Below are 26954 nucleotides of genomic sequence, written 5' to 3'. Positions count from 1 at the left end.
TGTCCCTCCCTCCCCTCTGCATCCCTGTGCCCCGGAGAGACAGCACAGCCCTGACTTGGGCTTGGATTTCTTTTCAGACGATTTACGGAGAACTGGTGCCCCTGGAAGACAACAGTGACATCACGGGGCTGGCGATGTTCATTCTGAACCGCCTGCTTTGGAATCCTGACATCGCAGCCGAGTACAGGCACCCGAGTGTCCCTCACCTGTACCGAGATGGTGGGTGGCTCTGCCTCCGTCTTGTGCTCCCCACGCTGTGTGCAGAGGGCGTCCCGTCCCCGTTGCTGTCTCTGTCCGCCTTCACCTTCCAGAGAAACCGGTCTCGTTCTGCGGCCCGCGCCGTCCCCCTTCCCGCCTCCGCTCTAGCCCTGTCGTCCTGCGCCCGTCGTCTCCCCTCTCCGCCTCACAAGTGGGCCTCACGCCCTGCGGAGGTCACGTCTGGCTTGGGCTGCCGCTGGCTGTTTTAGTTTTCTTGGCCCCTAGGTCGGTGCCTGCAGGTGCCTCGAGATGCGTTTGTCCTGTGAAGCTAACTCAGTCTCTGGCTGTGTCTGTGCCCCAGTTTCTTCCATCAACCGGAAACGTTAAATAGTACCTGCCCCATAGAGCCGTCGTGAGCCTGAAATGAATCTGTACATGGAAGGCCTAAGAAAGACACGCAGTGTGCTCCTCGTGCTCATTATGGCTGTTTTGTTCTAGCAGATTGTAACTATCCTACTTTTACATAAAACTTGTCTTTTTATGTTTTTTTAATTGAAGTAGAGTTGATTTACAATGTTACAGAAGTTTCAGCTGTTCTGCATAATGATTCATGATTTTGAAAGGCTATACTCCACTTATAGCTTTTATAAAATATTGGCTATATTCCCTGTGTTGTACAATATGTCCTTGTAGTTTATTTATTTTGTAAGTAGTAATTTGTACTCTTAATCTCCTACCTCCGTCTTGCCCCCACCTTCCCACTTCTCACTGGTAACCACTAGTTTGTTTTCTGTATCTGCAAGTCTGTTTGTTTTTATCATATTCACTAGTTTGCTTTATTTTTTACATTCCACATATAAGTGATACCATGCAAACTCTTTTTAGTTTTTTGAGTCATCTCCATACTGTTTCCCATAGTTGTTGCTCCAATTTACGTTCCCCTGCCAAAAAAAAAAAAAAAAAAAAAAACCCAGAAAGAAAAGGTAAATAAATATAAGAAATTTTATAGACTTACAAAGAATTCCAAGATAATTTGACTTTAAAATATAGGACACATCTCAAGAATCCTTAGCAGGAATATATAGACCAAAAGCATATCAGAATAAATAAATATAGAAAAATATTTCAGAACCCCCCCCAAGAAAAGAAAACCAAACTTGTCTTGCATAGATGAATGTGCTATGCCTTTTTGTACTTTATTTCAGGTCATGAAGAAGCTCTGTCTAAGTTTACATTGAAAAAGCTATTATTGTTGGTTTGTTTCCTTGATTATGCTAAAATCTCTAGACTTATTGATCATGATCCTTGTCTCTTCTGTAAAGATGCCGAGTTCAAGGTATGGTTTTCATCTTGTATTTTTTATTTCACATATAAGACTTTTGTTTGTTTTTATTGTGTATTTTCTCCTCAGAAAAAGTGATTTTCCCAAAGAACACTAGTCTGATTCTTTGCAACCCCATAGACTATATACATATACAGTCCATGGAATTTTCCAGGCTAGAATACTAGACTAGAGTGGGTAACTTTTCCCTTCTTCAGGGAACCTTCCCAACCCAGGGATCTAACCTAGGTCTCCCGCATTGCAGATGGATTCTATATTAGCTGAGCCACAAGGGAAGCCCAATAGTTTTCAGCCTATATTTTATATTTCACGTATAGAATTTTGTCTGTTTTTATTGTATATTTTCTCCTCAGAAAAAGTGATATTCCCAAAGAATAGTACTCTGGAGTAGAACAGAAATGCCTGCCCAGCAGTTCGAACCCTGCCTAGCTTGTTGGTTGACATTTCACCAGTGCATCACCCTGTTCTTAGCTTTGCTTTGAGAACGAATGTAACGGTGCTTCTGAGGAATTAATTTGGGAGAAAGTTTCTTTCCTAATTTAGCATGCTATCAAATTAATTCTAATTTTTAGAGTGTATTATTATTTATGAGCCCTTTCTTAAAAGGTCTTATATTGGAAATATATGAGGTTTGCATTGTTACCATATGAAACTGTCTTTTTATACTACTGTTAATGGTACTTTATTTCTATATGTGCAGAATGATTTGAAAAATGTGTTTTTATTATAAGCAGAATAATGATCCTTGACTATAATACCTTCTGCTTGTTTCTCCACAGGCCAGTAAAGAAATCCTTCTGGCTTTTTCACGAGATTTCCTAGGTGGTGAAGGTGACCTTTCCCGTCACCTGAGCTCACTGGGATTTCCTGTGACCCACGTCCAGATGCCTTTCGATGAGTTTGATTTTGCTGTTAAGAATCTTGCTGTAGACTTGCAATGTGGGGTGCGTCTCGTGTGAGTATAAGAAATGGAATTATGTCTCTCCCTAGAATAGACTAAAATTTTCTGGAAGACACTTTTTTCTATGCATACACAGTCCCTCTTGCTCCTTTATGTAATGGGATAAATCTAGGGTTTAAAAAAGTTGGGGTAAGTTCAGGGAAATGGTGTGACTTTTAGGCCAAGAAACCTTGTCTCCCATCCACATTGTTCCCTGCTGGCAGGTGATGAGGTCTGAGTAGGAACCACTGATGCCCCAGAATAGGAGTTGGGGAAAGCATGGGGCTAATTAAACAGCACTTTATCTGCAGTGGTTTCATGACTTCTATATCATTTGAGACCAATTTTAGTTGTGTTAACCATGTTGCACATGTAAGGATGCAGCCCTGAAATTAAAAGATGCTTGCTCCTTGGAAGGAAAGCTATGACAAACTTAGACAGTGTATTAAAAAGCAGAGACACCACTTTGCCAACAAAGGTCCATATAGTCGAAGCTAAGGATTTTCCAATAATCATGTATGAATGTGAGAATTGGACCATAAAGAAGGCTGAGCACCGAAGAACTGATACTTTCAGATGTTGGTGCTGGAGAAGATTGTTGAGAGTCCCTCAGACAGCAAGGAGATCAAAGCAGTCCATCCTAAAGGAAATCAACCCTGAATATTCATGGAAGGACTGATGTTGAAGCTGAAGTTCCAATACTTTGACCACCTAATTCGACGAACCAACTCATTGGAAAAGACCCTGATGCTGGGAAAGATTGAGGGCACAGAGAATGAGATGATTGGATGGCATCACCAAATCAATGGACTTGAGTTTGAGCAAACTCCAGAAGATGGTGAAGGACAGGGAAGCCTGGCATGCTGCAGTCCATGGGGTCACAAAGAGTTGGACAAGACTTAGTGACTGAACAATGACAACACTTGAGGAGAAGTGAGATGAAGACATGGTATGGTTTGCCCAGGTTTTACACGGCCGTGGTAGTGGGCACCAGCTCATGATGTCCAGCTTCACATCACACGTGTTTCCTCACTAACACACTAGAGTCCTAGGCATTGGCCTTGATGTGATAACTGTGAGTCACCACTGCCTTCTTTGGAGGGAGCAGCCTTTACACTGTACCTCAGGTGGCTTCTTTGCAATGTGTGACTTGAAGGCATCCTTCTTGTTTCTAAGAAACTCTCTATAATAATATTATGTCTGACATTTGTGAGGAAGTTATCCCTGTATCTTTGTGAATCCCCAGTTCTTCACAAATAGCATACATGGGACTTCCTTTGGTAGTTTAGTGGTTAAGAATTTGCCTTGCAGTGCAAGGGATGCAAGGTTCGATCCCTGGTTGGGGAACTGAGATCCTAGGTGCCTTAGAGCAGAGAAGACCCAGCACAGCAAAACAAACAATAACAGCACACATGTCTCTGGTTGCCTTCTAAATTAAATTTCCATGAACCTTCTTTTCTTTTCTGATCATATATTCTCGTGACAAAGTAATAGTCTTGAACTTTACTGTAGCTTCCTCTCTTGAGTAATTTCTAAATGGCTGGAGCATTTCCTGAGAATGTTCTCCACACTATTTTTATATTTAATTTTAATTTGTTCATTTCATAAATCCAAACCAGCACATCTGTTTTCTGGCCAATAGCAATTCACGATTTGAAACTTTTTCCAAAAAAAAAGAAAGAAACTTTTTCCACTGTCTGGGAGGAGCAGTGATTGGCTTCATGTTCGGTGTAATTTTGTGATGAAGAAAGACATTTTTTGTTCTTTTATAGGTGCTACTGAGGACTTCCCAGTGTTGGGTGTAGATGCTTTATCATTGTTAGGAACTCTCACTGGTTAAGAGACTCAATCTTGCTTGACAAACTTCTGTTTTCTTGTGTGTCCCCACAATAAGCATAGGTCTCGGAGGTCATTTGAGGTCACTTGGGAAGGGTTAATCCACTGACGCTGTAGGTGACGGTCAGTCAGTCAGTCTAGTGTTGCAGAAATGCTTCAGATGCTGATTGAGTGTTTGGCCTACACTGATCTTATGTTGCTTCCTGACGTTTAGAAATTATGGTTCTGTAAATAAGTCTGCCAAAATTTAACCAGACACAGTCATTTGTTGGGCTCGATTTTTCTGTGGAAACAATGCTTTTTGTCTAGTGTAAAACACTAGATGGTATTAGGAGTTTGAATTTAAGCTGTGGTAGAAATGATTTTTTAAGGTAAGCACTCAAATATTTTTGCTTTACCTGGTATAAATATAAGAGAATGACTTCAGAAACTGTAAAAGTAGGGTTTAGTTCTGATCTTAGTCCTATCATTACTAGTTGTAAGATCACGGGAAATTTATTTTACTTTGTGGGCTTTGGTTTCTTCATCTGCCAAAAATGGGATAATAATTGCCTGACTGTGGGATTTGCCATGGACAAAATAAGAAAAGAGAGGACTAAAATAAGAAAAGATGTCCGTTTTCCTTTCTTTTCCCTACAGAACCTTGTTCTGTTTCTGTGTGCATTTGTGTGTGTGCATCTTATTTTCCATTCTTATATTGTGTTCATAGACCTTAACCCCCAGGTTTAAATGAGAAATAACTCTATTTACTATGGAGTAACAGTTTTGAGGTAACATTTTGGGATCTTTCTAACCTAAAACCCTTTAACTCTGTAAGATTGATATGGGCGATTATTTAAACGAAGTTAGTTTTTCCTGCATGTTTTTTTCTTTTTTTTTTTGGTTTGTTTGTATTCTTTTTTTTTTTTTTTTTAGTTGGAGGCTAATTACTTTACAATCCCTTCATTGTTAGGCGAACTATGGAACTTCTCACGCAAAACTGGACTCTCTCAAAGAAACTCAGAATTCCTGCAATAAGTCGTCTTCAAAAGATGCACAATGTTGACATCGTTCTTGAAATTCTTAAATCACGAGGAATTCAGTTGAATGATGAGCATGGTAAAAACCAAGTAACGATAAAAGTTTTCTTCTCACTGAAAATCAAGTTGTATGTACTTTGTGCTAACAGACTCTTTCCATTTGCAGGAAATGCAATCCTGTCTAAGGATATTGTGGACAGACACAGAGAGAAAACCCTGGCATTGCTTTGGAAGATAGCATTGGCTTTTCAGGTGCTGTACATTTGGTGCATTTTGTACTTTTTGTCAGTTTTCAGTATTGACTTATAAAAGTCTTTTGTGTCAAACAAAGACTAGCAGTAGTAGCTGTTACTCGCTAGACTTACTCTGTCCCAGGAACTGCGCTAACAGCTTTATGTACACTCCAGTCTAATCTTCACAAGGCCGCCAGGAGGTCGCTGTCGTCATTTCTTTCTAGGGGAGGAGACTAGAGCGCACTTACATGTTCCATGACTTCCTTGTAGACTGTGTTTGTCCTAAAAAAATATTGATAGTAGCAGACTTGAACTTTTGTGGGTCAAAAATAATGTATGAAAAATATGATATTTATCCTCTTTTTGTATTCCAGGTGGATATTTCCCTTAATTTAGATCAGTTAAAAGAAGAAATTGACTTTTTAAAGAACACACAGAGTATAAAGAAAACAATGTCTGCACTGTCATGCCGTCCTGATGCTATTATCAGTAAGAAAAGAGACGAAAGACATAGCGGTCCCTTTGAACAATACAGTGAAAGTGTAAAGCTACTGATGGATTGGGTAAATGCTGTCTGTGGCTTCTATAATAAAAAAGTAAGTTCTCTGTTTTTGTTTTAGCCTAATTTCTTTAAGCAAATTTTGGTTAAAATCAAATAAACAGTGCATGAAATATTTTCTTTAATTTCTTTTCTTTAATGTCATATAAGGTAGTAGAATTTTATTACTATATAGATTATTATTTATAGAGATATTTTTATATGATGTATTTATATATGTATATATTAATACATAATAATTAATATAAACACATAATTATATAACTATAATGATACATCTTATTGTACAGATTTATTATATGATAATACAGATGCTAATATAATTTATATTATAAACAATATGGTGTTAATACCAATTAAAAATTATAATAATAATGATGCTGATGAATTTCTTTTTTCCTTGTTTTTCTTATTGGCGTATAATGGCTTCAGTGTGTTCATTTCTGCCATACAGCAGAGCAAGTCAGTTACATGTATCCCCTCCTAGTTAATATGTACAAGCAAACTTTTCTTCTAATGAGTCAGGGTGCCGTCACATACCTAGTTTCGTCAAATCTGTCACTAATTGTGTAATACACGGTTACTTTATGTCTCACTAGGGAAAAAAAGTGCCCTAGTTGGTAGTCTTAAAAGGAGACGCTTGCACAGAACTAGGGCGCCAGAGGATCATACCCGTATGACAAAGTGAAGTCACTCAGTTGAGTCTTTGCAGCCCCATGGACTGCAGCCCCGCAGGCTCTTCTGTCCGTGGGGTTTTCCAGGCAAGAATACTGGAGTGGGTTGCCATTTCTTTCTCCGGGAGATCTTCCTCACCCAGGGATCAAACCCAGGTCTCCCACACTGTAGACAGACTCTTTACTGTCTGAGCCACCAGGGAAACGCTTATTACAAAGGTGAATGCAAATAAACCCACTATGCACAATAGGACATTAGAGAATTTTGCCCCACTGGGTAGAGAGGGAGGAAATAGTCTCCCTCTAACAAATAATCATTTGTTAGATTGGTCCTGCATTGCTATATGAAATGTATGTTTAAGTATAAATACATGAAAACAAATGGTCCTGATGCACGTGAATAACATATCCTGTAAGGAATGTAAGACAGAAAACTGTCAGATATGTGGTCGTCTATGTTTTAAGTAAGTACTGGAGAGGCCCAAAGACCCTGGTACCGCAAGTACTGTGTCCACGCCTTTCCCTTGACTCCAGGCCCTTGCTGTCCTAGATCTGTAGACGCCGCACGCCATTCGCTGCCTGTCTTCACATGGCATTTTCCCTCTGTGTCTTGTCTCTGTGTCTCCCTTTCTCATAAGGGCAGCAGTCATATCAGATTAAAGCCTCATCTTACTCTAGTGTGATCCCATCTTAACTGTTTATATCTGCAATGACTCTATGTCCAAACAAGATCAGATCCTAAGAGTCTGGGAAGGACATGAATTTTGGATGAACACTATTCAACCCAGCACAATAATATTTTAGAGGAGAGAATTTGGCCATGAATGTGGTAGTATACAGTATAACTTCCCAGGTGGCTCAGTGGTAAAGAATCTGCCTGCCAATGCAGGAGACGTGGATTTGATCCCTGGGTTGAGAAGATGCCCAGAAGGCAATGGCAAGCCCTTTCCAGTATTCTTGCCTGGGGAATTCCATGGACATAGGAACCTGACAGGCTATAGTCCATGTGTTCACAAAGTGTCAGATACACCTGGGCATACATGTGGTATTATACTAGGTGCTACTATAAATTAGCATGCTAGTCCTAGCTATTAAAAGGAAACGTGGACTGTAAAATCATCAGTATCTGTATTCTTACCTAAATACAATCCATTCTTTTTCTAATATTTCTCATCAGGTGGAGAACTTCACAGTGTCTTTCTCGGATGGCCGGGTGTTGTGTTACCTGATCCACCACTACCATCCTTGCTATGTTCCTTTTGACGCCATATGTCAGCGAACCACCCAGACCATGGAGTGCACACACACTGGTTCCGTGGTGCTGAATTCATCATCTGAATCTGATGGAAGTTTTCTGGATTTGTCTCTTAAATCACCTGATCAGGGTTAGTCCCTTTCACTTAATTTACTTCTCCATTGTTTTCATTGGCCTGTCTGATTTCTGGCCATCACAGTCTAATCTGATTGGTTTTACTTGCATTGCAGAAACTAGTTCAGAACTATACAAAGAACTCCTAGAAAACGAAAAGAAAAATTTTCAGTTGGTTAGGTCTGCAGCTAGAGACCTTGGTGGAATACCTGCCATGATCCATCACTCAGATATGTCAAACACAATCCCTGATGAGAAGGTAAAGTAAAAGTTCCTTAACAGTAACTCTTAGTGATCAGAGTCTCAGATGATAGGCAGTTTCATGCTCTCCGTCTTATAGAACCTTCTGTCTTCATCTTTCATATTCTCTCGTAGGTGGTGATTACCTATCTGTCATTTCTTTGTGCAAGGCTTTTGGATCTTCGTAAAGAAACGAGAGCCGCTCGACTTATACAAACAACTTGGAGACAATATAAGCTAAAAAAAGATCTAAAACACCATCAGGTACTCCTCAAAAATGAAGTGTGTGTGCGCTCAGCCACTTGGTCGTGTCCAACTCTTTGAGACCCCAGTGGACTGTAGCCCACCAGGCTCCTCTGTCCATGGGCTTTCTCAAGCAGGAATACTGGAGTGGGTTGCTATTCCCTTCTCCAGGGGATCTTCCCCACTCAGGTTCCAACCCATGTCTCTTGTATCTCCTGCATTGGCAGGTGGATTCTTTACCACTGAGCCACCTGGGAAGCCCAGTCAGTAATGAAATACTATAATGTAAATTGTTCATAAAATGTCAGCTGAATGATTCTTGATATGGTGTTTACATTTTACTGACATAGGAAATTACCGAGGTAATTTTCATGATTGTGTGTGTTTTGAGTAGGGGATGAATATTTCTCCCTAATCTCCAATGTTTCCTTCATTGGGTATTTTTTCCAGGCTTTGTCCTTCCTTTCACTGTGCTCCAGGGGACATGGAATAACTCAGGCACATTGTGAATTTGTGAAAAGTAAACTGGGGTTTTCTGACTCATCTTTTCCCTCCTTCCTCTTGAATGCTGATGTGCCTCTAGGAAACAGGAGCTTTCCTTTCATTTTTCATGCTGTGTTCTGGGAGGCTTGCCCTCAACCAGTGCCTCTCTGGCCTGGGTGTCACCTGCCGGATTCTGCAGTTCAATTAGCCAAGCTCATTCTGTCTGCCATGAAACTGTCTTCCAGGCTATCCTTTGTTAGTTTAAAAGTGGCATTTTGGTTTCCATCGCTTAATTTCTCAGAACATTTAGGACCTGAGCACAGGGAGAAGGGTTGTCCCTCTGTGTCCCTGATACTATGAATTTTGCATTAACATAAAATAAGTGTTTTCTTGAGTTTGGGAAAAAATGTCATTTTTAACAATATTAGAAATGGTCTCCTTGGCCAAACTGAATAAACTATTTTAATCCTTTACTTTTTTCACTAATAATGCTGTATTTATTCGGAGAAAGCAAAAGAAGTATTCATGTTGAATAAATCTTAGCATGTATTTCAGAAATATATTTCACCCACGATTGCTCCTTAGTTCGGAATTACAGTGTATTAATGATAACATTCTTAGTACCTGTAAAGTAGCTAAATTTCGGTGATTCATATCATACCATTTATTCTCTTGCACCATTTCAGACCTGGGTTGTTGTCATTGTTCAGTCGCTTAGTCCCATCCAACTCTTTGCAACCGCATGAACTGCAGCACACCAGGCTTCCCTGTCCTTCACTATCTCCTGGAGCTTGCTCAAACTCATGTCCATTGAGTCGATGATGCCATCCAACCATCTCATCCTCTGTCGTCCGCTTCTCCTCCTGCCATCAACCTTTCCCAGCATCAGGGTCTTTTCCAATGAGTGGGCTCTCGCATATGGTGGCCAGATTTAGAATGGTGCACTGTCCCACACAGCAACACAAAGGGTCGTCAGACAGCCTGTAAGTTGTTCTTTTCCACCAGAGGAATAATTTATATTTATATTCCCATTTCTAATTCAAGTGAAGGGGAGTAATAAATCTAGCCTTACAGAGTAGCAAAGTGATTAGGAGCACGAACTCTGAAGCCAGGCTGCCTACGTCAAATCCTGGCTGGCTGACCCCTGGGAGACCAGCTGTCTACTTGACCTCCCTGCCTGGGTTTCCTCACGGCCATGAGGGTAGGGCCGGTTCATCTGTTCTCACGGTTGTTATGAGGTTGGATGACTCATGCTCGCAGTGTTTAGAATGGTGCTTGGTACCTGGCATTTAACCTGTTACTATTCCCTGTAATTCATTATTAGAAGTAGAGATATGCAGGGCGCTGGCCTCTGGAGCTCCCAGGCAGTCAGCTCCTCTTCGGACACTGACACCACAGGCAGTCCTGACATCACTTGTCACAGCCCCGAGCTCTGTCCTCTTGAGCCTCTATACTTAAAGCCACAGTGTATTCTGGGGGTAAAAGAGGATATTTTGCGTCTTTTTTTCTTTTTTGTGAATTCCTTTCTTCAAATTGCAGCAAAACAATACTTCCAGAACTTCCCTGGCGGTCCAGTGGTTAAAACTCCTAGCTTCCAATACAGGTGGTGTGGGTTCAATCCCTGGTTGGGGAACTAAGATCCCACATGCTGTGAGGTGCGGCCAAATAAGTAAATACACATTAATAATAAATAAACATAGTACATCTAATTAAAAACAAAAAACAATATTTCCTTATACTATAAGGCATTTTGTTTGAGTCTCTTTTTCCTTTCTTTTTTCTCCTCCTTTGTTGTTCAGTCACTCGGTCATGTTTGACTCTTTGCAACCCCATGGACTGCAGCATGGTAGACTTCCCTGTCCTTCAACCGTGTCCCAGAGTTTGCTCAGACTCACGTCTACCGAGTTGATGATGCCATCCACCTATCTCATCCTCTGTTGTCCCCTTCTCCTCCTGCCCTCAATCCTTCCCAGTATCAGAGTCTTTTCCAATGAGTCAGCTCTTCACATCAGGTAGCCAAAGTATTGGATCTTTGGCTCAGCATCAGAACTTCCAATGGATATTCAGGATTGATTATCTCCTTTAGGATTGACTGGTGTGATCTCCTTGCTGACCAAGAGACTTTCAAGAATCTTCTCCAGCACCACAATTTGAAAGCATCAATTCTTTGGTGCTTAGCCTTCTTTATAGTCCAACTCTCATATGTGAACATGACTATAGCTTTGACTATATAGCCCTTTGTTGGCAAACCCTGTCCCAAAAATCAAGCATGAACTCACTCCACCATAATCTGAGACACTGTTATTGCTGCTTAGTTGCTCAGTTCTCTGACTCTTCTGACCCTGTTGACTGTAGCCCACCAGGCTCCTTTGCCCATGCGATTTCCCAGGCTAGAATACTGGAGTGGCTTGGCATTTCCTCCTCTAGGGGATCTTCTCCACCCAGGGATCAAACCCGCATCTCCTGTGTCTCCTGCATTGGCAGGCAGATTCTTTACCACTGAACCACCTGGGAAGCCCAATCTAACTTCTGACAAATAATAGCTTAGGGTCTCAAATGATTGTTTAATTCATATTTGCCTTTTTTTTTTCTTTTAGGAAAGAGACAAAGCTGCAAGAATTATTCAATCAGCTATAATCAATTTCCTCACTAAACAACGATTTAAAAAGAGGGTCAGCGCAGCATTGGTCATTCAGAAATATTGGCGAAGAGCCTTAGCAAAGAGAAAACTATTAATGTTGAAAAAGGCAAAACTAGAAAGAGTTCACAGTAAATCAGCATCTATTATTCAGGTATGGTATTCTGAATTTTTAGATTTAAAAAGGTTTAATGACATTTTTAAGAGAGTAAAATATGATAAAGTTTTAAATTAAATTTTAGGCTTCTATATTTTATCTAGCACTTTAACAAATATTTGGTATCTCCCACCACATGTAAAACTCCTGGCTGTGTTCAACATGAGGATCAAACAAATCGAAGCACCTACTTTGCTCTGACAGAGGGAGCAGTTTAATTCTGCACCCATGCTGGCTTGCTTGTTTTACGTTTTGCTGTTGCTGCTCAGCTGCTCAGCCATGTCCAGCTCTTTGAGACCCCACGGACTGCAGCACGCCAGGCTCCCCTGTCCTCCACTCTGTCCTGAAGTTAGCTCAAATTCATGTCCATTGAGTTTGTGATCCAACCATCTCATCCTTTGTCGCCCCCTTCTTCTCTTGTGATCATCTTTCCCAGCATATGATATCCTACAATTTACTCATCTGTTCTATTGTTGGTGGATATCTGTGTTTCTGGTTTTGAGCTGTATAACTAAAGGTTTTATGAACGTGCCTTTTGGTGTGAAATATATACACTCTGTTTGGCGCATACCTACAAGTACAGTAGTTTGCCTTAAGGCATATGTGTTTCAGTTTTAGTAGATACTGACAAGGAGTTTTCTAAGGTGGTTATAGGACCACCCGTTGTTTAAAATACTTGGAGGTTATCTCTTTAATTTCAGTGATTCTAGTCAGTGTGTACTGGTACCCTAGAATAGTTTTAATTTGCATTTTGTTGATAATGAATGACATTGAACACCTCTTCATATTGAAAATCTTTTGTGAAGTGTTTTTTCAAAGATCTTTTTTTTTCCATTTTTTATTTTGATTGTTTGCCTTCTTGTGGATTTGTGTGAGATCTTTATATATTCTGGTTATTGCTCCTTGTTGGATATGTATGTTGTAAATATCTTCTCCCAGACCATTACTTATAGTTTTATATCTTTCCAGTGAAAATTCTTAATTTTCTTCTGTGCTTAGTGGGTTGTGTGTGTGTTTTTTGTTTTTTGTTTTGAACCATTTGAGGAGTACTTGTTTAACTACTAAGACCTTAAAGATATTCTCCTATACTATATTCTATTCTGAAAGCATTAATGTGTTGTCTTTCATTTTTAGATCTCTCTTGAAATTCATTCCTGCATCTGATTTGTGCTAGGGACCCTATTTCTTTTTGTATATATGGATAGCCATTGTTTCAGTTTCAGGTCACTGAAATGACCACCCTCACCTCACTGCCGTGCTACCTGTAGTGCACATCAGGTCTTCTTTTCGCTGCCCAGTGCAGTGTGTGGGGTCTTAGCCCCCCAACAAACTGAACCCCCGTCCCCGGCAGTGGAAGCCAGCATCCTGACAGCTGCCTGGGAATTCCCCTAGGCACAGATTCTTACACGTGTGGTTCCGTTTCTAGAATTATTTACTATTTCATTGTTCTTTTTGTCTACCATTGAACCATACACTCTAGCTTTACAAGAAATCTGAACGTCTGGTAGACTAAGACTTCTTTTGTTTTCTTTAAGAAGTTTTTAGCTATCCTAAGTCCTCTGCATTTTCTTACAGATTTTGAAACTGAAGTTTAAAAAATATCAGAATTTGAGATTTAACTGAATATGTCAGTTTAGTTAGAACTGATACCTTTACCTACTGAACATGGTATTAATAAATACCTATTTATTCAGGCCTTCTTTAAAAGCCTCCTAAAATGGTTTTATTATCTGATGCAAGAACTCTTAAATACCTTTACTTAGACATAGTATCCATTTTTTAAAATTTAAATTTAATAAATTTTAACTTTATGCAGATCAAAATTAAAATTTTAATTTTCAAATTATTAATAATACTCAGTAAAATGTGCATGTCTTTTTTGGTGTGCAGTTACACAAATTTAAACACACACACAGGTTTTGAACAGTCCATCTCCCAGAAGAACTTTTGCATTCCATTTCTCTGTGGTCCGTTCTTCCTCCACACCCATGCACCAAGCTCTGTTCTCTATTACTATAGTTTTGCATTTTAAAAAATATCGCATAATGGAGCTATACAATAGGTAAGCCTTTGAGACTGGCTTTTTCTCCCTCTGCAAGAGGCCTCTGAGCCTCATCCAAGTTGTCGCATGTATCAGTGGTTTATTCTCCTTCATTGCTGAGTAGTGTTCCCTGGTATGGTTGTCCCACAGTTTGGTTATATATTAATCTGTTGAAGGATATTTGCATTGTTTCCAGTTTTAGGTGATTTCATTCTGTTAGGGTAAATATCTAGGAATGGGATTGCTGGGTCTTTTGGTAAGTATATGTTTAGCTTTATAGTTCAGTTCAGTCGCTCAGTTGTGTCCAACTCTTTGCGACCCCACAGACTGCAGCACAGCAGGCCTCCCTGTCCATTATCAACTCCCAGAGTTTACTCAGACTCATGTCCATTGGGTCAATGATGCCATCCAACCATCTCATCCTTTCTGTCACCCCCTTCTCCTCCTGCCTTCAATCTTTCCCAGCATCAGGGTCTTTTCAAATGAGTCAGTTCTTCCCATCAGGTGGCTAAAGTATTGGACTTTCAGCTTCAGCATCAGTCCTTCCAATGAATATTCAGGACTGATTTCCTTTAGGATTGACTGGTTGGATCTCCTTGCAGTCCAAGCGACTCTCAAGACTCTTTTCCAATACCACAGTTCAAAAGTATCAGTTCTTTGGCACTCAGCTTTCTTTATGGTCCAACTCTCACAGCCATACATGACTGCTGGAAAAACCATAGCTTAGACATCACCAAACCGTCTAGACTGGCTTATTCCATTTTGCATGCCTACCCACAGTTCAATTAGAACCCAGTTAGTAAGAGTTCTAGTTGCTCCATATCCTCAGCAATGCTGATCACTTGTATTTTACCCGTTCTGATAAGTGTGTAGTGGTCTCTTGGTTTTAATTTGCATTTTCTCAAAAGCTATGTATATGTATTCAAATGCTTAATTGCCTTTCAGTCATCTTCCTTATAAAGTGTGTTGAAATCTTTTGACCATTTTTATAATTGAGTGCTAATCTTATTGAGTTTTGAGATTTCTTTCTATATACTGGATACAAGTTCTTTGTCAGTGATTTGTCTGCAAATGTTTTACAGAAAAAGTTGGTCCTTGGTCTTGGTGAATGTTCTGTGTACTGGAAAAGAATGTGTATTCCGTTATTGTTGGGAGTAGTGTTCTATAAATGTCAGGTCGATAGTTCTTTTATGTCCTTACTGATGTTCTGTTTACTTATTCTTGTGCCAAGAAAGCAGTATTTAAGTCTCCAACATAATTGTGGATATTGTCTTTCCCTCTTTGGTTTTATCTACATGTATTTGAAGATGTTTTGTTAGGTGTGTACACATTTGGAATTGTTCTGTCCTCTAGGTGAGTTGAGTTTTTTATCATTGTTTATTGTTCCTTTTTATCCCTCATAATTTTCTTTGTTCTAAAGTCTACTTTGCATGTTCTTACTATAACCAAACTAGTTTTCACTTGATTATCATTTGCAGGGTATATTTTTTTCCTTTATTTATTAGTTACTTAAATTGTTATATACTACAGCTTGAAGTCTTGAGAGCATTTAGTTTTTATGTTTTGAAAATCTCTGTCTTTTAATTGGTGATTTAGGCCATTTATATTTCAGATATTTATCAATATGTTTGGGCTTTGGTCTGTCATTTTATCATTTACTTTCTGAATGTTAGCTTTCTTTCATTTTTCTCTTTCCCCTTTCCTATCTCTTCAACTATTTGAATACTGTTTAGTGTTTCATTTTAGTTTATCTTTTTTTGTTTTAATTATTATTTTATTCCTTTGTACAGGGATTTGTTTGGGAGATTTTTTGTGTTTTTTGGTTTTTTTGGGGGGGGTCTTTGTTTTGTTTTTTTTTTTTTTGGTTGGTATAGGCATTTCAGTATACAAAACTTTTACTTAGGATCAATACTTTATCACTGTTAAATGGAATATAGAAAACTTACCACTATCTAGATCCCTTTGCTCCCCTCCCTCATTTTTATGTTTTAGCAGCGACTTAGCAGAAGTAGCAGCAGCAGCAGTTTTATTTATTAAACTTATATACAACTGAAACCACATCAGGCAATATTATAATTTTTCCTTTCAATCATAATAAAATTTTAAGGAGTACATGAGAATCATATTCTATTTGTGCAGATTTTTATCATTTCTGTTGCTTTGCTTTCTTTTTTTATGGTTTAGTATTTGCAATTTATGAACCAACAATGATGCATTATAATTAACTGAAGTCCTTAGTCCAAGGGTTTCACTATTCATGTGGTATAGCTATGTGTTTGACAGAAGTCCTGCCCTAATAATCCTTTCTGCTTTACATATTCATCTCTTACCCTTCCTCAAAATCCTTGGCAACCACTGTTGTTTTTACTGTCTTTCTATTTTTGCTTTTTCCAGGATGTCCTATAGTTTGAATTCAGAGATATATAGCCTTTTCAGATAGATTCTCTCACTTCACAAACACACATTTAAGTTTAGTCTTTTCCTGCCTCAGTAGCTTATTTCTTTTTATCACTGAATGCCATTCCATTTTATAGATATACTACAGTTGTTTATCCATTTGCCTGTTGAAGGATATATTGATCGAGACAATTTTTTCCCCAATCATTTTTTTTTCCTTTCTTGTTCCGCATTGATACTTTGCATTGATCTTCAAGTTCATTGACTCTTCTGTCATATGCATTCCACTACTGATTCCATATCTGATTCCACTACTGAGGTTTTGTTGTTTTGGTTATTGTGTTTTTTAGTTCTGATATTCCCATCTGGTTCTTAGTTGTATCTTTGATTTTTTTATCCGAGCCTTTTAATCCTTCCATTAGTTCCCACCCCATCTTAGCAATATTTGGAGTGTTTTGGACAGAAGAGTCATCTTACTGTCCAGACTGTCCAGAGCTTGATGACCAGCAGCCAGGATCTGCTCGAACTTCACAGCTTGCACATTGCTGGGATAATTACAGGGTTAGGGAACAGGGGGTGCTGGGAAGGAAGCAGACAGCAAACGGCTTCTTACCCCTCAAGTCTTTCCAAAATTACACTTTTTAACCATGTAACTAGAATTCCTAAATTTTCTTCTTAATGAAAATACTGACTCAGAAAGTGATCTGGCTCACTTATTTCTCAAAACTATTTGTTGACATTTGTTGTTGTTCAGTTGCTAAGTCATGCCTGATTCTTTGTGATCCCAGGGACTGCAGCATGCTAAGCTTCCCTGTCCTTCACTATCTCCCAAGGTTTGCTCAAACTCATGTCCATTGAGTCAGTAATGCTATCTCACCATCTCATCCTCTGCTGCCCCCTTCTCCTTTTGACTTCAGTCCTTCCCACATCACTCTTCTCCAGTGAGTCAGCTCTTTGCAGCAGTTGGCCAAAGTATTGGAGCTTCAGCTTTGCATCAGTCCTTCAGTCCTTCCAATGAATGGGCTTCCCTGGTAGTTCAGACGGTAAAGCGTCTGCCTATAATGTGGGAGACCTGAGTTCAATCCCTGGGTCGGGAAGATCCCCTGGAGAAGGAAATGGCAACCCACTCCAGTATTCTTGCCTGGAAAATCCCATTGACTGAGGATCCTGGTAGGCTACAGTCCATGGGGTCACAAAGAGTCGGACACGAATGAGCAACTTCACTTTCTTTCTTTCCTTTTCCAATGAATATTCAAGGTTGATTTCCTGTAGAATTAACTGATTTAATCTCCTTGCTGTCCAAGGGACTCTTATTAAGAGCTTTCTCTAGCACCATAATTTGAAAGCATCAATTCTTTGGCTCTTAGCCTTCTTTATGGTCCAACTCTTACATCTGTACATGACTACTGGAAAAACCATAGCTTTGACCGTATGGACCTTTGTCGGCATTACCAGGCCTGTAATTCATGGTTCCTCCTATGAACAGTTTCCAATCATTATAAGATATCTTATCAACCTTGAATGAAGGGGGAATATAAGAACCAGAGATATATTCACAGGAACTTACTTAGAATCAATAGATAGCAGAATATTACTATAGCTTTATTTTTCTAATGTTATTCTAATATAACATAAACTTATTTATATTTCTTATGTCTCCTGAGTACAAATGCCATGTAAATATCATCAGTATTTCAAGAAAGATTTCTGGATTGGCTACAGTTGTATCAACACAGAAAAAAACTATAAACAAAAGAGACAAGTATCTCCTTCAAAAATATATTGCTTTTAAGTTTAATATGTTTGTTTTTAAGCAAAATGTTAGAAAAAATGATACTTTCAAAGGTCTTAAGCATAGAATGTTGTGTCTATTTTATTTTCTGTCCTTTCTTACTTTTTTCAGAGACACTGGAGAAGATATTCCACTAGAAAGCAGTTTCTGAAGTTGAAATATTATTCAATTATCCTGCAGTCTAGGATAAGGATGATCATTGCTGTCGCTTCTTACAAACTATACCATCGGGCTACCGTGACAATTCAGAGGCGCTGGCGTGCTCATGTGAGAAGCAAGCAGGATCGACAGAGATATGAACTGCTAAAATCATCCACCCTTGTAATCCAGTCCGCCTTCAGAAGATGGAGGCGACGTAAGAGGCAATCACAAATAAAAGCTGCCATAACATTGCAAAGAGCTTTCAGAGAATGGCGTGTCCGGAAACGTGCTCAAGAAGAAAGAGCTGCCGTGGTCATACAATCCTGGTATAGGATGCACAGAGAATTACAGAAGTACTTTCACCTTAGATCTTGTGTTGTCATCATTCAGGCAAAATTTCGGTGCTTTCAAGCCCAAAAGTTATATGCAAGGACCAGAAAGTCTATCCTGACTCTGCAGAAGCACTACAGAGCGTATGTGAAAGGAAAGGTTGAGCGCACAGGCTATTTGCAGAAACGGGCTGCGGCCATCCGCCTGCAGGCCGCTTTCAGGGGAAGGCGAGCACGTAAGTTATGCAGGCAGATCAAGGCCGCTCGTGTCTTACAGTCGTACTGGAGAATGAGACAGGACAGACTCCGATTTCTAAACCTTAAGAAAAACATCATCAGGCTGCAGGCACACATAAGGAGACATCAACAATTACAGACATACCAGAAGATAAAGAAAGCTGCCCTCGTAATTCAGATTCATTTCCGAGCTTACATCTCAGCCAAGGAAGTTCTGGCCTCTTACCAGAAGACACGTTCTGCTGTCATTGTCCTGCAGTCTGCGTGCAGGAGAATGCAGGCCAGGAAAAAGTTTCTTCACATCCTCACATGTGTTGTAAAGATTCAATCATATTACAGGGCTTATGCTTCCAGAAGAAAGTTTCTGAGGCTCAAAAAGGCTACAGTAAAGTTACAATCCATTGTCAGGATGAAGCAAGCCCGCAAACACTACTTGCATTTAAGAGCAGTTGCACAACAGAGAGAAGAACGCCTGCGGGCCTCTTGCATCAAACTGCAAGCTTTGCTCAGAGGGTACCTGGTTCGGAAGCAGGCGAGGCTGCAGAGAAAAGCCGCTGTTTCGCTGCAGTCTTACTTTAGGATGAGAAGGACGCGGCTGGACTACCTGAAGGTCCATCACGCAGCTGTTGTCCTTCAGCGTTACTATCGTGCGCACCGAGCTCGGGCCCAGCAGAGGAAGCACTTCCTGCAAGTCAGAAGAGCCGTGACCTGCTTGCAGGCCGCTTACAGAGGGTACAAGGCCCGCCGGCAGCTCCAACAGCAATCTGCAGCTGCTCTGAAAATTCAAGCTGCCTTTAGAGGCTACCGTCAGAGGATGAAATACCAATCCATGCTTCAGTCTGTGCTCAAAATTCAGAGATGGTACAGGACACGCAAGATCGTTTCTGCCGTAAGAAGCCAATTCTTCAAAACAAGGACAGCTGCGATTTCTCTCCAGTCCGCTTACCGTGGCTGGAAAGTTCGGAAGCAGATCAGAAGGGAACATGAAGCTGCAGTGAAGATTCAGTCTGCTTTCAGAAAAGCCAGGGCCCAGAAGGAGTTCAGGGTGTTAAAAACGGCTGCAGCCCTGATCCAGCAGCATCTGAGAGGGCGCGCCGTGGGGCGGAGGCAGCGGACGGAGTACAGGGCGCTGCGCCGGGCGGTAGTGACGCTCCAGTCCGCCTGGAGGGGCCGAGCAGCCAGGAGGCGGATTCAGAAGCAACAGAGATGTGCCATCATCATACAGGCCTACTACCGGAGGCACGTGCAGCAGAAGAGGTGGGAAATCATGAAAAAAGCGGCTCGCCTAATTCAGATGCATTATCGAGCTTATCGTACAGGAAGAAAACAGCATCATTTGTTTTTGAAAACCAAAGCAGCTGCAATAATCCTACAGTCATCTTTCCGAGGTGTGAGAGTGAGGAAGAAAGTGAAGGAGATGCACCAGGCAGCCACCACCATACAGTCTAGATACCGAGCATACCAAGTCAGAAAGAAGTACGCCAGCTCCAGAGCAGCGGCCGTCATCATTCAGAGGTGGTACCGAGCGGCTAAGCTCGCAGGCCGTCAGCGTGAGGAATATCTTGCAGTAAAGAAGGCAGCACTGAAAATCCAGGCCGTCTATAGAGGAGTCAGAGCGAGAAGACAGATCCGGCGCATGCACACGGCAGCCACTCTCATCAAAGCCGCCTTCAAAGTGCAGCAGTCACGGAGGAGGTATCTGCAAATGAGAACAGCAGCCGTTGTAATTCAGGTAAGGTACAGAGCGTACCTCCAAGGTAGAGCGCAGCGTGCAGAGTACCTGACGACTCTGAAAGCCGTAGCTCTCCTCCAGGCCGCTCTCAGAGGGGCAAGAGTTAGACAGAGCCTGAGAAGGATGCGGACCGCGGCCACGCTCATCCAGGCCCGCTACAGGGGGCGCCGACAGCAAGCCTATTTTAATAAGTTAAGGAAGGTGACGAAAATGGTGCAGCAGAAGTACCGGGCAGGGAGGGAAAGGAACGCACAACTGCGAAGGTACAACCAGCTGAGACTCTCCGCGATCTGCATTCAGGCTGCTTTCAGGGGCATGAGAGCGCGAAGACGCTTAAAAGCCATGCACTCCGCCGCAGCCGTAATCCAGCGGAGGTTTAGGACTCTGGTGAGGAGAAGAAGATTCCTGTCTCTCAGGAAGACCACCGTGTGGGTTCAGAGAAAATACCGTGCAAAGATTTGCGCAAGGCATCACTTACAACAGCTCCGGTTGCAGAAGGCGGCTATCAAAATCCAGTCCTGGTACAGGGGGTGGGTGGTGAGGAAGAAGATACAGGAGATACGCAGGGCGGCCACGGTCCTCCAGGCCGCGTTCAGGAGGCACGACGCTCAGGCTAGGTACCAGGCCTGGAGGCGCGCCTCGCAGGTCATCCAGCAGCGATTCCGGGCAGGCCGGGCTGCGCGCCTGCAGAGAAGACAGTACCTCCAGCAAAGACACTCTGCCCTGGTTCTCCAGGCTGCATTCAGGGGTATGAGAGTCAGAAGACGTCTGAAAAGGATGCATGCCTCCGCGACCCTGATTCAGAGCAGGTTTAGGTCTATAGTGATGAGGAAAAGATTCCTTTCCCTCAAGAAAGCTGCTGTTTTTGTTCAGAGGAAGTACCGAGCCACTATCTGTGCCAAACATCACTTACACAGATTCCTAAAGTTACAGAAGGCCGTCATTACAATCCAGGCATCTTACCGAAGACGGATGGTAAAGAAAAAGTTACAGGAGATGCACAAGGCTGCAGCCCTCATCCAGGCAGCTTTCAGAATGCACAGAGCACGCCTGACCTTTCAGACCTGGAAACACGCCTCGGTTCTCATTCAGCAGCGTTACCGGGCCTACAGAGCTGCAAAACTGCAAAGAACACTTTATGTCAGATGGAGGCATTCTGCAGTGGTCATTCAGGCTGCATTTAAAGGGCTGAAAGCAAGGCAGCTTTTAAGGGAAAAGCACAGAGCAGCTGTCATAATACAAAGCACGTACAGGATGTACAGGCAGCGTTTTTTCTACCAAAAGCTTCAGTGGGCTACAAAAGTAACACAAGAAAGATATAGAGCGAGTAAAAGGAAAGCTCTTCAACACGATGCACTCAAAGCAGCAACCTGTGTCCAAACTGACTTTCAGGATACGGCCATAAGGAGACTGATTCAGGAAAGGCGGCATCAAGCTGCCATTACTGTTCAGAAGCACTTTAGAGCCTTTAAAACACGGAAGCACTATCTCCACTTTAGGGCAAAGGTAGTTTTTGTTCAAAGAAGGTACAGAATGCTAATGGCAGTGCGAACCCAGGCAGTTATCTGTATCCAGTCTTGTTACAGAGGCTTTAAGGCACGAAGGGGTATCCAACGCATGCACCTGGCTGCCACACAAATTCAGTCGTGCTACCGAAGGCACCGGGCCAGAGCTGATTATCAGGCCAAGAAAAGAGCAATTGCTGTCATACAGAATCGCTACAGGTCGTGCGTCAGAGTGAAAATGGAGAGGAAGGAATTTTTAGCCATTCAGAAATCTGCACGAACTATTCAGGCTGCTTTCAGAGGCATGAAAGTTAGACAGAAATTAAAAGCCATGCCCAATGAAAAGATGGCAGCCCCCACTACCCAGCCTGCATTCTACTGTCACAGGACTGAGAGCTGGCATGAAGCTGGCCAGAGTCCAGCACTTGTGGCTCAAGGGCTGTATAAAGCTTCTCTGGTTGGCCCTTCACAGGAAGCAGAGCATCATTCTCAAAGAAAGGCTGCGGTCACAATTCAAAAAGCTTTCCGTAAAATGGTCACAAGAAGACTGGAAAAACGGAAGCGTGCTGCCATGCGAATTCAGTCCTTCCTTCAGATGGCCGTATATCGCAGAAGATTCCTTCAGCAGAAAAGGGCGGCCCTCACATTACAGCGGTGCTTCAGGACACAGCAAAGCAGAAGACAGTTCTTACTGTACAGAGAATCAGAAGTGGGTTTGCAGAATCCCCACAGAGCCTTTCTGCCTGCAAAACATCAAAGAGAATTGTACTTACAAATAAGGAGCAGTGTAATCATTATTCAAGCTAGAGTGAAAGGATTTATACAGAAACGGAAGTTTCAGAAACTTAAAGATAGCACCATAAAAATCCAGGTATTTATGCATTTAAATACAAAGCTTTCATTCATCCTTTGACCAATATTTCTTAGAATTTTCAAAATGAGCTGTATCAGGTTATAAAGAATAAGAGGTAGTTTATGTAACCATTTCTTTTACCTTCCAAAATGGAAGGTTTTTGAAGTTGGGTAAAAAGTTCCAATAATTGTCCACCCAAGACAGCACAGAACAAGATTGTTCTGGACATGATCACCCTAAACTTAAGTTATGACTGCATAGTTAAAAGCAGAGACTTTGATTCCATACGGCTGCAGCTGGCAACCTTACATGTTTTGAGAACATCTAGTGGTGTCCTTGAGTCTAACATAAAGTTCAAGTTCTCAGTGATGCTGAAACATGTCAAACCACATCCACGATAACCACTTGGCTCCATTTCGGATGCCCGAACCACAGTTAATCCATTTTGATTTTTAAATGCTTTCTTTTCTGTAACAGCTAAAGCAGATATACAGTATATGTTTAATAGGCCACAAAACAGACTGTTCTAGTTAACATAAAGTTCAAGTTAAATCCAGTGATAGCTGGAATGACTTCCCCATACATCAATATATGGAGATTTCGTCATCATAATACAGAATGAGAAATGTATGTGGCTGGGAACACAGAGAAGGGAAACCTAAGTTGGTCCCAGTGATCAGAGAAGGCTTCTTGGAATAAGTGGGGTTTAAGATAAGAGTTAAGCTGAAGCTGAAGGAAATAGCCTAATGAGCTGTACTGAAGGAGTATTCCAGCTGTAGGCGGTAGCATGGAGCTCTCAACTGAGAGTGAGCACAGGTGTGCAATAAAGGTGATCTGAGACCAGGATGGCGGTCCATGGAGTGAGAGGTGGGCGCTCTGTAAGACAGAAAACGGTTAGCCTTCATCCTCTGGACTGAAAGAAGTTCTAGATGAGTTTAAGGAGAGGACCAGAATCCTAGTTTATTTTTTTTAAATTACTCAGTCAGGGTCTTGCCTGGAAGCCCAGCCTCTGCACTCCCAACGCAGGGAGCACTGGTTCAATCCCTGGTCAGGGAACTGTGATCCCACATGCCCCGCAGTGTGGCCAAAAAAAATATTCAGGCAGGAATGTGGAAGATGGACTAGGTTATGGGTGGCCAGTCAGGAGGTTGCAGGAAGTAGATTGGGAAAAAGTGAATTACACTGAACAGAGGGCAATGACAGTAGGATCTTCAGGTTCCACGTGAGCGGAGGATGGGGCTGGCCTTATATAGAGCCTAACTAGAGCCAAGCCACCTTTGAGGCCGAGGAGACAAAAAGACTGATACCTGGCTCCCACTAGGCGATGTCTGTCTACATAAAACCATATAGAAACACTCTGAGTCAAGGACACCACAGGAGTCAGTTTGACCATACATATCACTCTCGCCTGTCAACTGAATTTAGAAACCAACCCCCATGTAGGGTGTAGTTATCCTATTTGTTGTAGGTATTTTGAAATCAGATAGACTCAGATTCATATTTTGACTCTATTCACTTACTATGAGGTAACAAGTCTCTTAGCGTTAATTTCTGTTTTGTGAAATAGAGAGCTTAATTATCATCTCACAAGATATTTGTCAAGATTAAATAAGATAGGTCTGCCGCTTATTACCTCTGACATCAGCAAGTTCTTTTACTGGTGTCAGTTCCTCTGGGCCTTCATTTCCTCATCTCTAAATTAGAGGTAATAGTACCTACCTGTGTTCACATAAGGACTTGTAGCGCTGAGTATAGTGCTAAGCACTTAAGAAGCTGTAACTCTCACTTAAGCTTTTAGTCAGCTGCAGTGTTGCCAGAATTGGAAAGTCTGATGGCCCCGGGTAGATGGATGCTGGGATTCCACAGCCGGCTGGCCTGAACCCAGGTACATCTGAGGAGGGGTGGGGAGATCCCCGTCCTCTCCCCGGAAGTGGAGTCAGCGTGTGCATTTACTCTCTGTTCCTTCACAGGACTGAGAGGGTGAGGGCAGCACACACACCTGGCTTCCCCGGCTTTGTGCAGATCTCACAGCTTAAATACTTGCTAGGGTTGCGTGAGGCCCAGCCGGAGCCAGCCCACTGTTCTCAGAGGGCTCACGTGTCAGGAGTGAGCGAGCCTCACAGAAGAGTTGGGATGTGACGGCGTTTCTGCAGTTGATCTCGTCTTCCTGAACTGATGTTAGTTGTTTTCCAATACCGAATAAAAAAAAAATTAGACATCTCATTGCATATTTGTTATATTTTTTTGCTTAACAGACTGTGTGGAGGAGACACAAAACCAGGAAATATTTACAAGAAGTGAAAGCTGCCTGCAAGATTCAAGCCTGGTTCCGGTGCTGGAAAGCACGTAAGGAGTATCTGACTGTGTTAAGAGCTGTTAGAATCATTCAGCGTTGCTTCTGCACCCAACAGCAGAGAAGACGGTACTGTCTCAGCTGTGTAGAGGGCAGTGTGGTGTGTGTGTGTTTGTGTATCAAATAATACCGCTTGTTGGATTTTCTTTTGAATAGTTGCTATGCTTAATTTACATTGTTCGTTGATGTTTGCTCCATTATTGTAACAAAATTATCTCTGAGATTGTCTTATTTTTTGAGACAGAGCCTTGGTGGTATAATCCAGCTGTTGTTGTCCAGTTGCTCAGTCATGTCTGATTGTTTGCGACCCCATGCACGCCAGCCTTCCCTGTCCTTCACTGTCTCCCAGAGTTTGCTCAAACTCATGTCCACTGAGTGAGCGATGCCATCCAACCATCTCATCCTCTGCCGCTCCTTCTCCTGCCTCCAATCTTTCCCATCATCAAGGTCTTTTCCAGTGAGTCAGCATCAGGTGGCCAAAGTTTTGGAACTTCAGCTTCAGCATCAGCCCTTCCAATGAATATTCAGGCTTGATTTCCTTTTCAATTGACTGGTTGGATCTGCTTGCAATCCAAGGGACTCTCAAGACTCTTCTCTTAGCATCACAATTAGAAAGCATCAATTCTTTGGTGCTCAGCCTTCTTTCTGGTCCAACTCTCAAATCTATATGTGACTACTGGAAAAACAGCTTTGACTATGTGCACCTTTGTTGGCAAAGTGGTGTCTCTGCTTTTTAATATGCTGTTTAGGTTTATTATAGCTTCTCTTCCAAGGAGCAAGCATCTTTTAATTTTGTGATTGCAGTCACTGTCCACAGCAATTTTGGAGCCCAAGAAAATAAAATCTGTCACTGTTTCCACTTTTCCCCCATCTACTTGCCATGAAGTGATGTGAAAGTATTTACTTAAACTTGATTAACGCAGGTTCTTAAGGATAAGGGTAGGGATGGAGGAATGGAAAGTAGGTAAATTGATCTAGTTATGTTGTTTTCCTTGTTAGTACACTGGTCCATTTTGTTTGTTGATGTAGTTATTGGCAGCATTTCTTTCCTTTTTTTTTTTAACCTTATATTATCACCTGTTCTCTATCATTAATGATGACATAATTACCAACTTGTCTATGTTAACTCTATTTCCCTCTTGCTACTTCATTTCTCTGAAACACATTTTCAGAAGCTGTTACCAGAGTGTTCATATTATTGTTTATTCCATAGTGTAAGAATTTTTTCTTCAGTTCCCAGAATTGATGAATTATTGTATCAGTGGTTTAAAGATTGTTTTAGGAGAGGATATTCGTCTTAGAAGCATTTCTTGATTAATTCCATGGGTAGAGTAAGGCTTAAGAAATAAATGTATAGTTGCTGCTCTCAGCTATTAAGGACCAGTATCTAGTTTTCCTGTTGACATTCAGCCTTATTTTCTAGGAAAAGTGACGACATGACTTAGTTAATCTCTATCTTTTCCACACAGTTGTGAACAAGCAGATAAAGAACCTGCTTATTCTCAGTTGTTGCCTATTACTACTATATTGATGCTAAAGTTTAATCTCTAGCCCTCACATTTTAAATTTTTCTCCAGTTCTGTCTTTTTTAGATCTTTTGATAGTGCTCATCTTTTCTTTCAGCTGAGTGTCCATTTCTCATT

The 26954-nt window shown here is 41.4% G+C and overlaps 1 protein-coding gene across 1 annotated transcript in view; it reads left to right on the top strand.

Moving 5' to 3' along the window:
- ASPM (assembly factor for spindle microtubules) overlaps positions 1-26954 on the top strand; it is a 64156-nt gene that overhangs the window by 21620 nt on the left and 15582 nt on the right. Inside the window, exons 8-19 of the mRNA XM_065936310.1 lie at positions 78-219; positions 1404-1534; positions 2320-2495; positions 5269-5414; positions 5502-5587; positions 5943-6164; positions 7979-8186; positions 8287-8429; positions 8546-8674; positions 11734-11928; positions 18273-22976; positions 25214-25380. Of these exons, the coding sequence (XP_065792382.1) occupies positions 78-219; positions 1404-1534; positions 2320-2495; positions 5269-5414; positions 5502-5587; positions 5943-6164; positions 7979-8186; positions 8287-8429; positions 8546-8674; positions 11734-11928; positions 18273-22976; positions 25214-25380 (6449 nt within the window). The remainder of the gene's footprint in view (positions 1-77; positions 220-1403; positions 1535-2319; positions 2496-5268; positions 5415-5501; positions 5588-5942; positions 6165-7978; positions 8187-8286; positions 8430-8545; positions 8675-11733; positions 11929-18272; positions 22977-25213; positions 25381-26954) is intronic.

Source organism: Muntiacus reevesi, chromosome 5 (genome assembly GCF_963930625.1).
Source record: "Muntiacus reevesi chromosome 5, mMunRee1.1, whole genome shotgun sequence".
Classification (NCBI taxonomy): Eukaryota; Metazoa; Chordata; class Mammalia; order Artiodactyla; family Cervidae; genus Muntiacus; species Muntiacus reevesi.
This window is presented reverse-complemented; position numbering and strand designations above follow the sequence as displayed.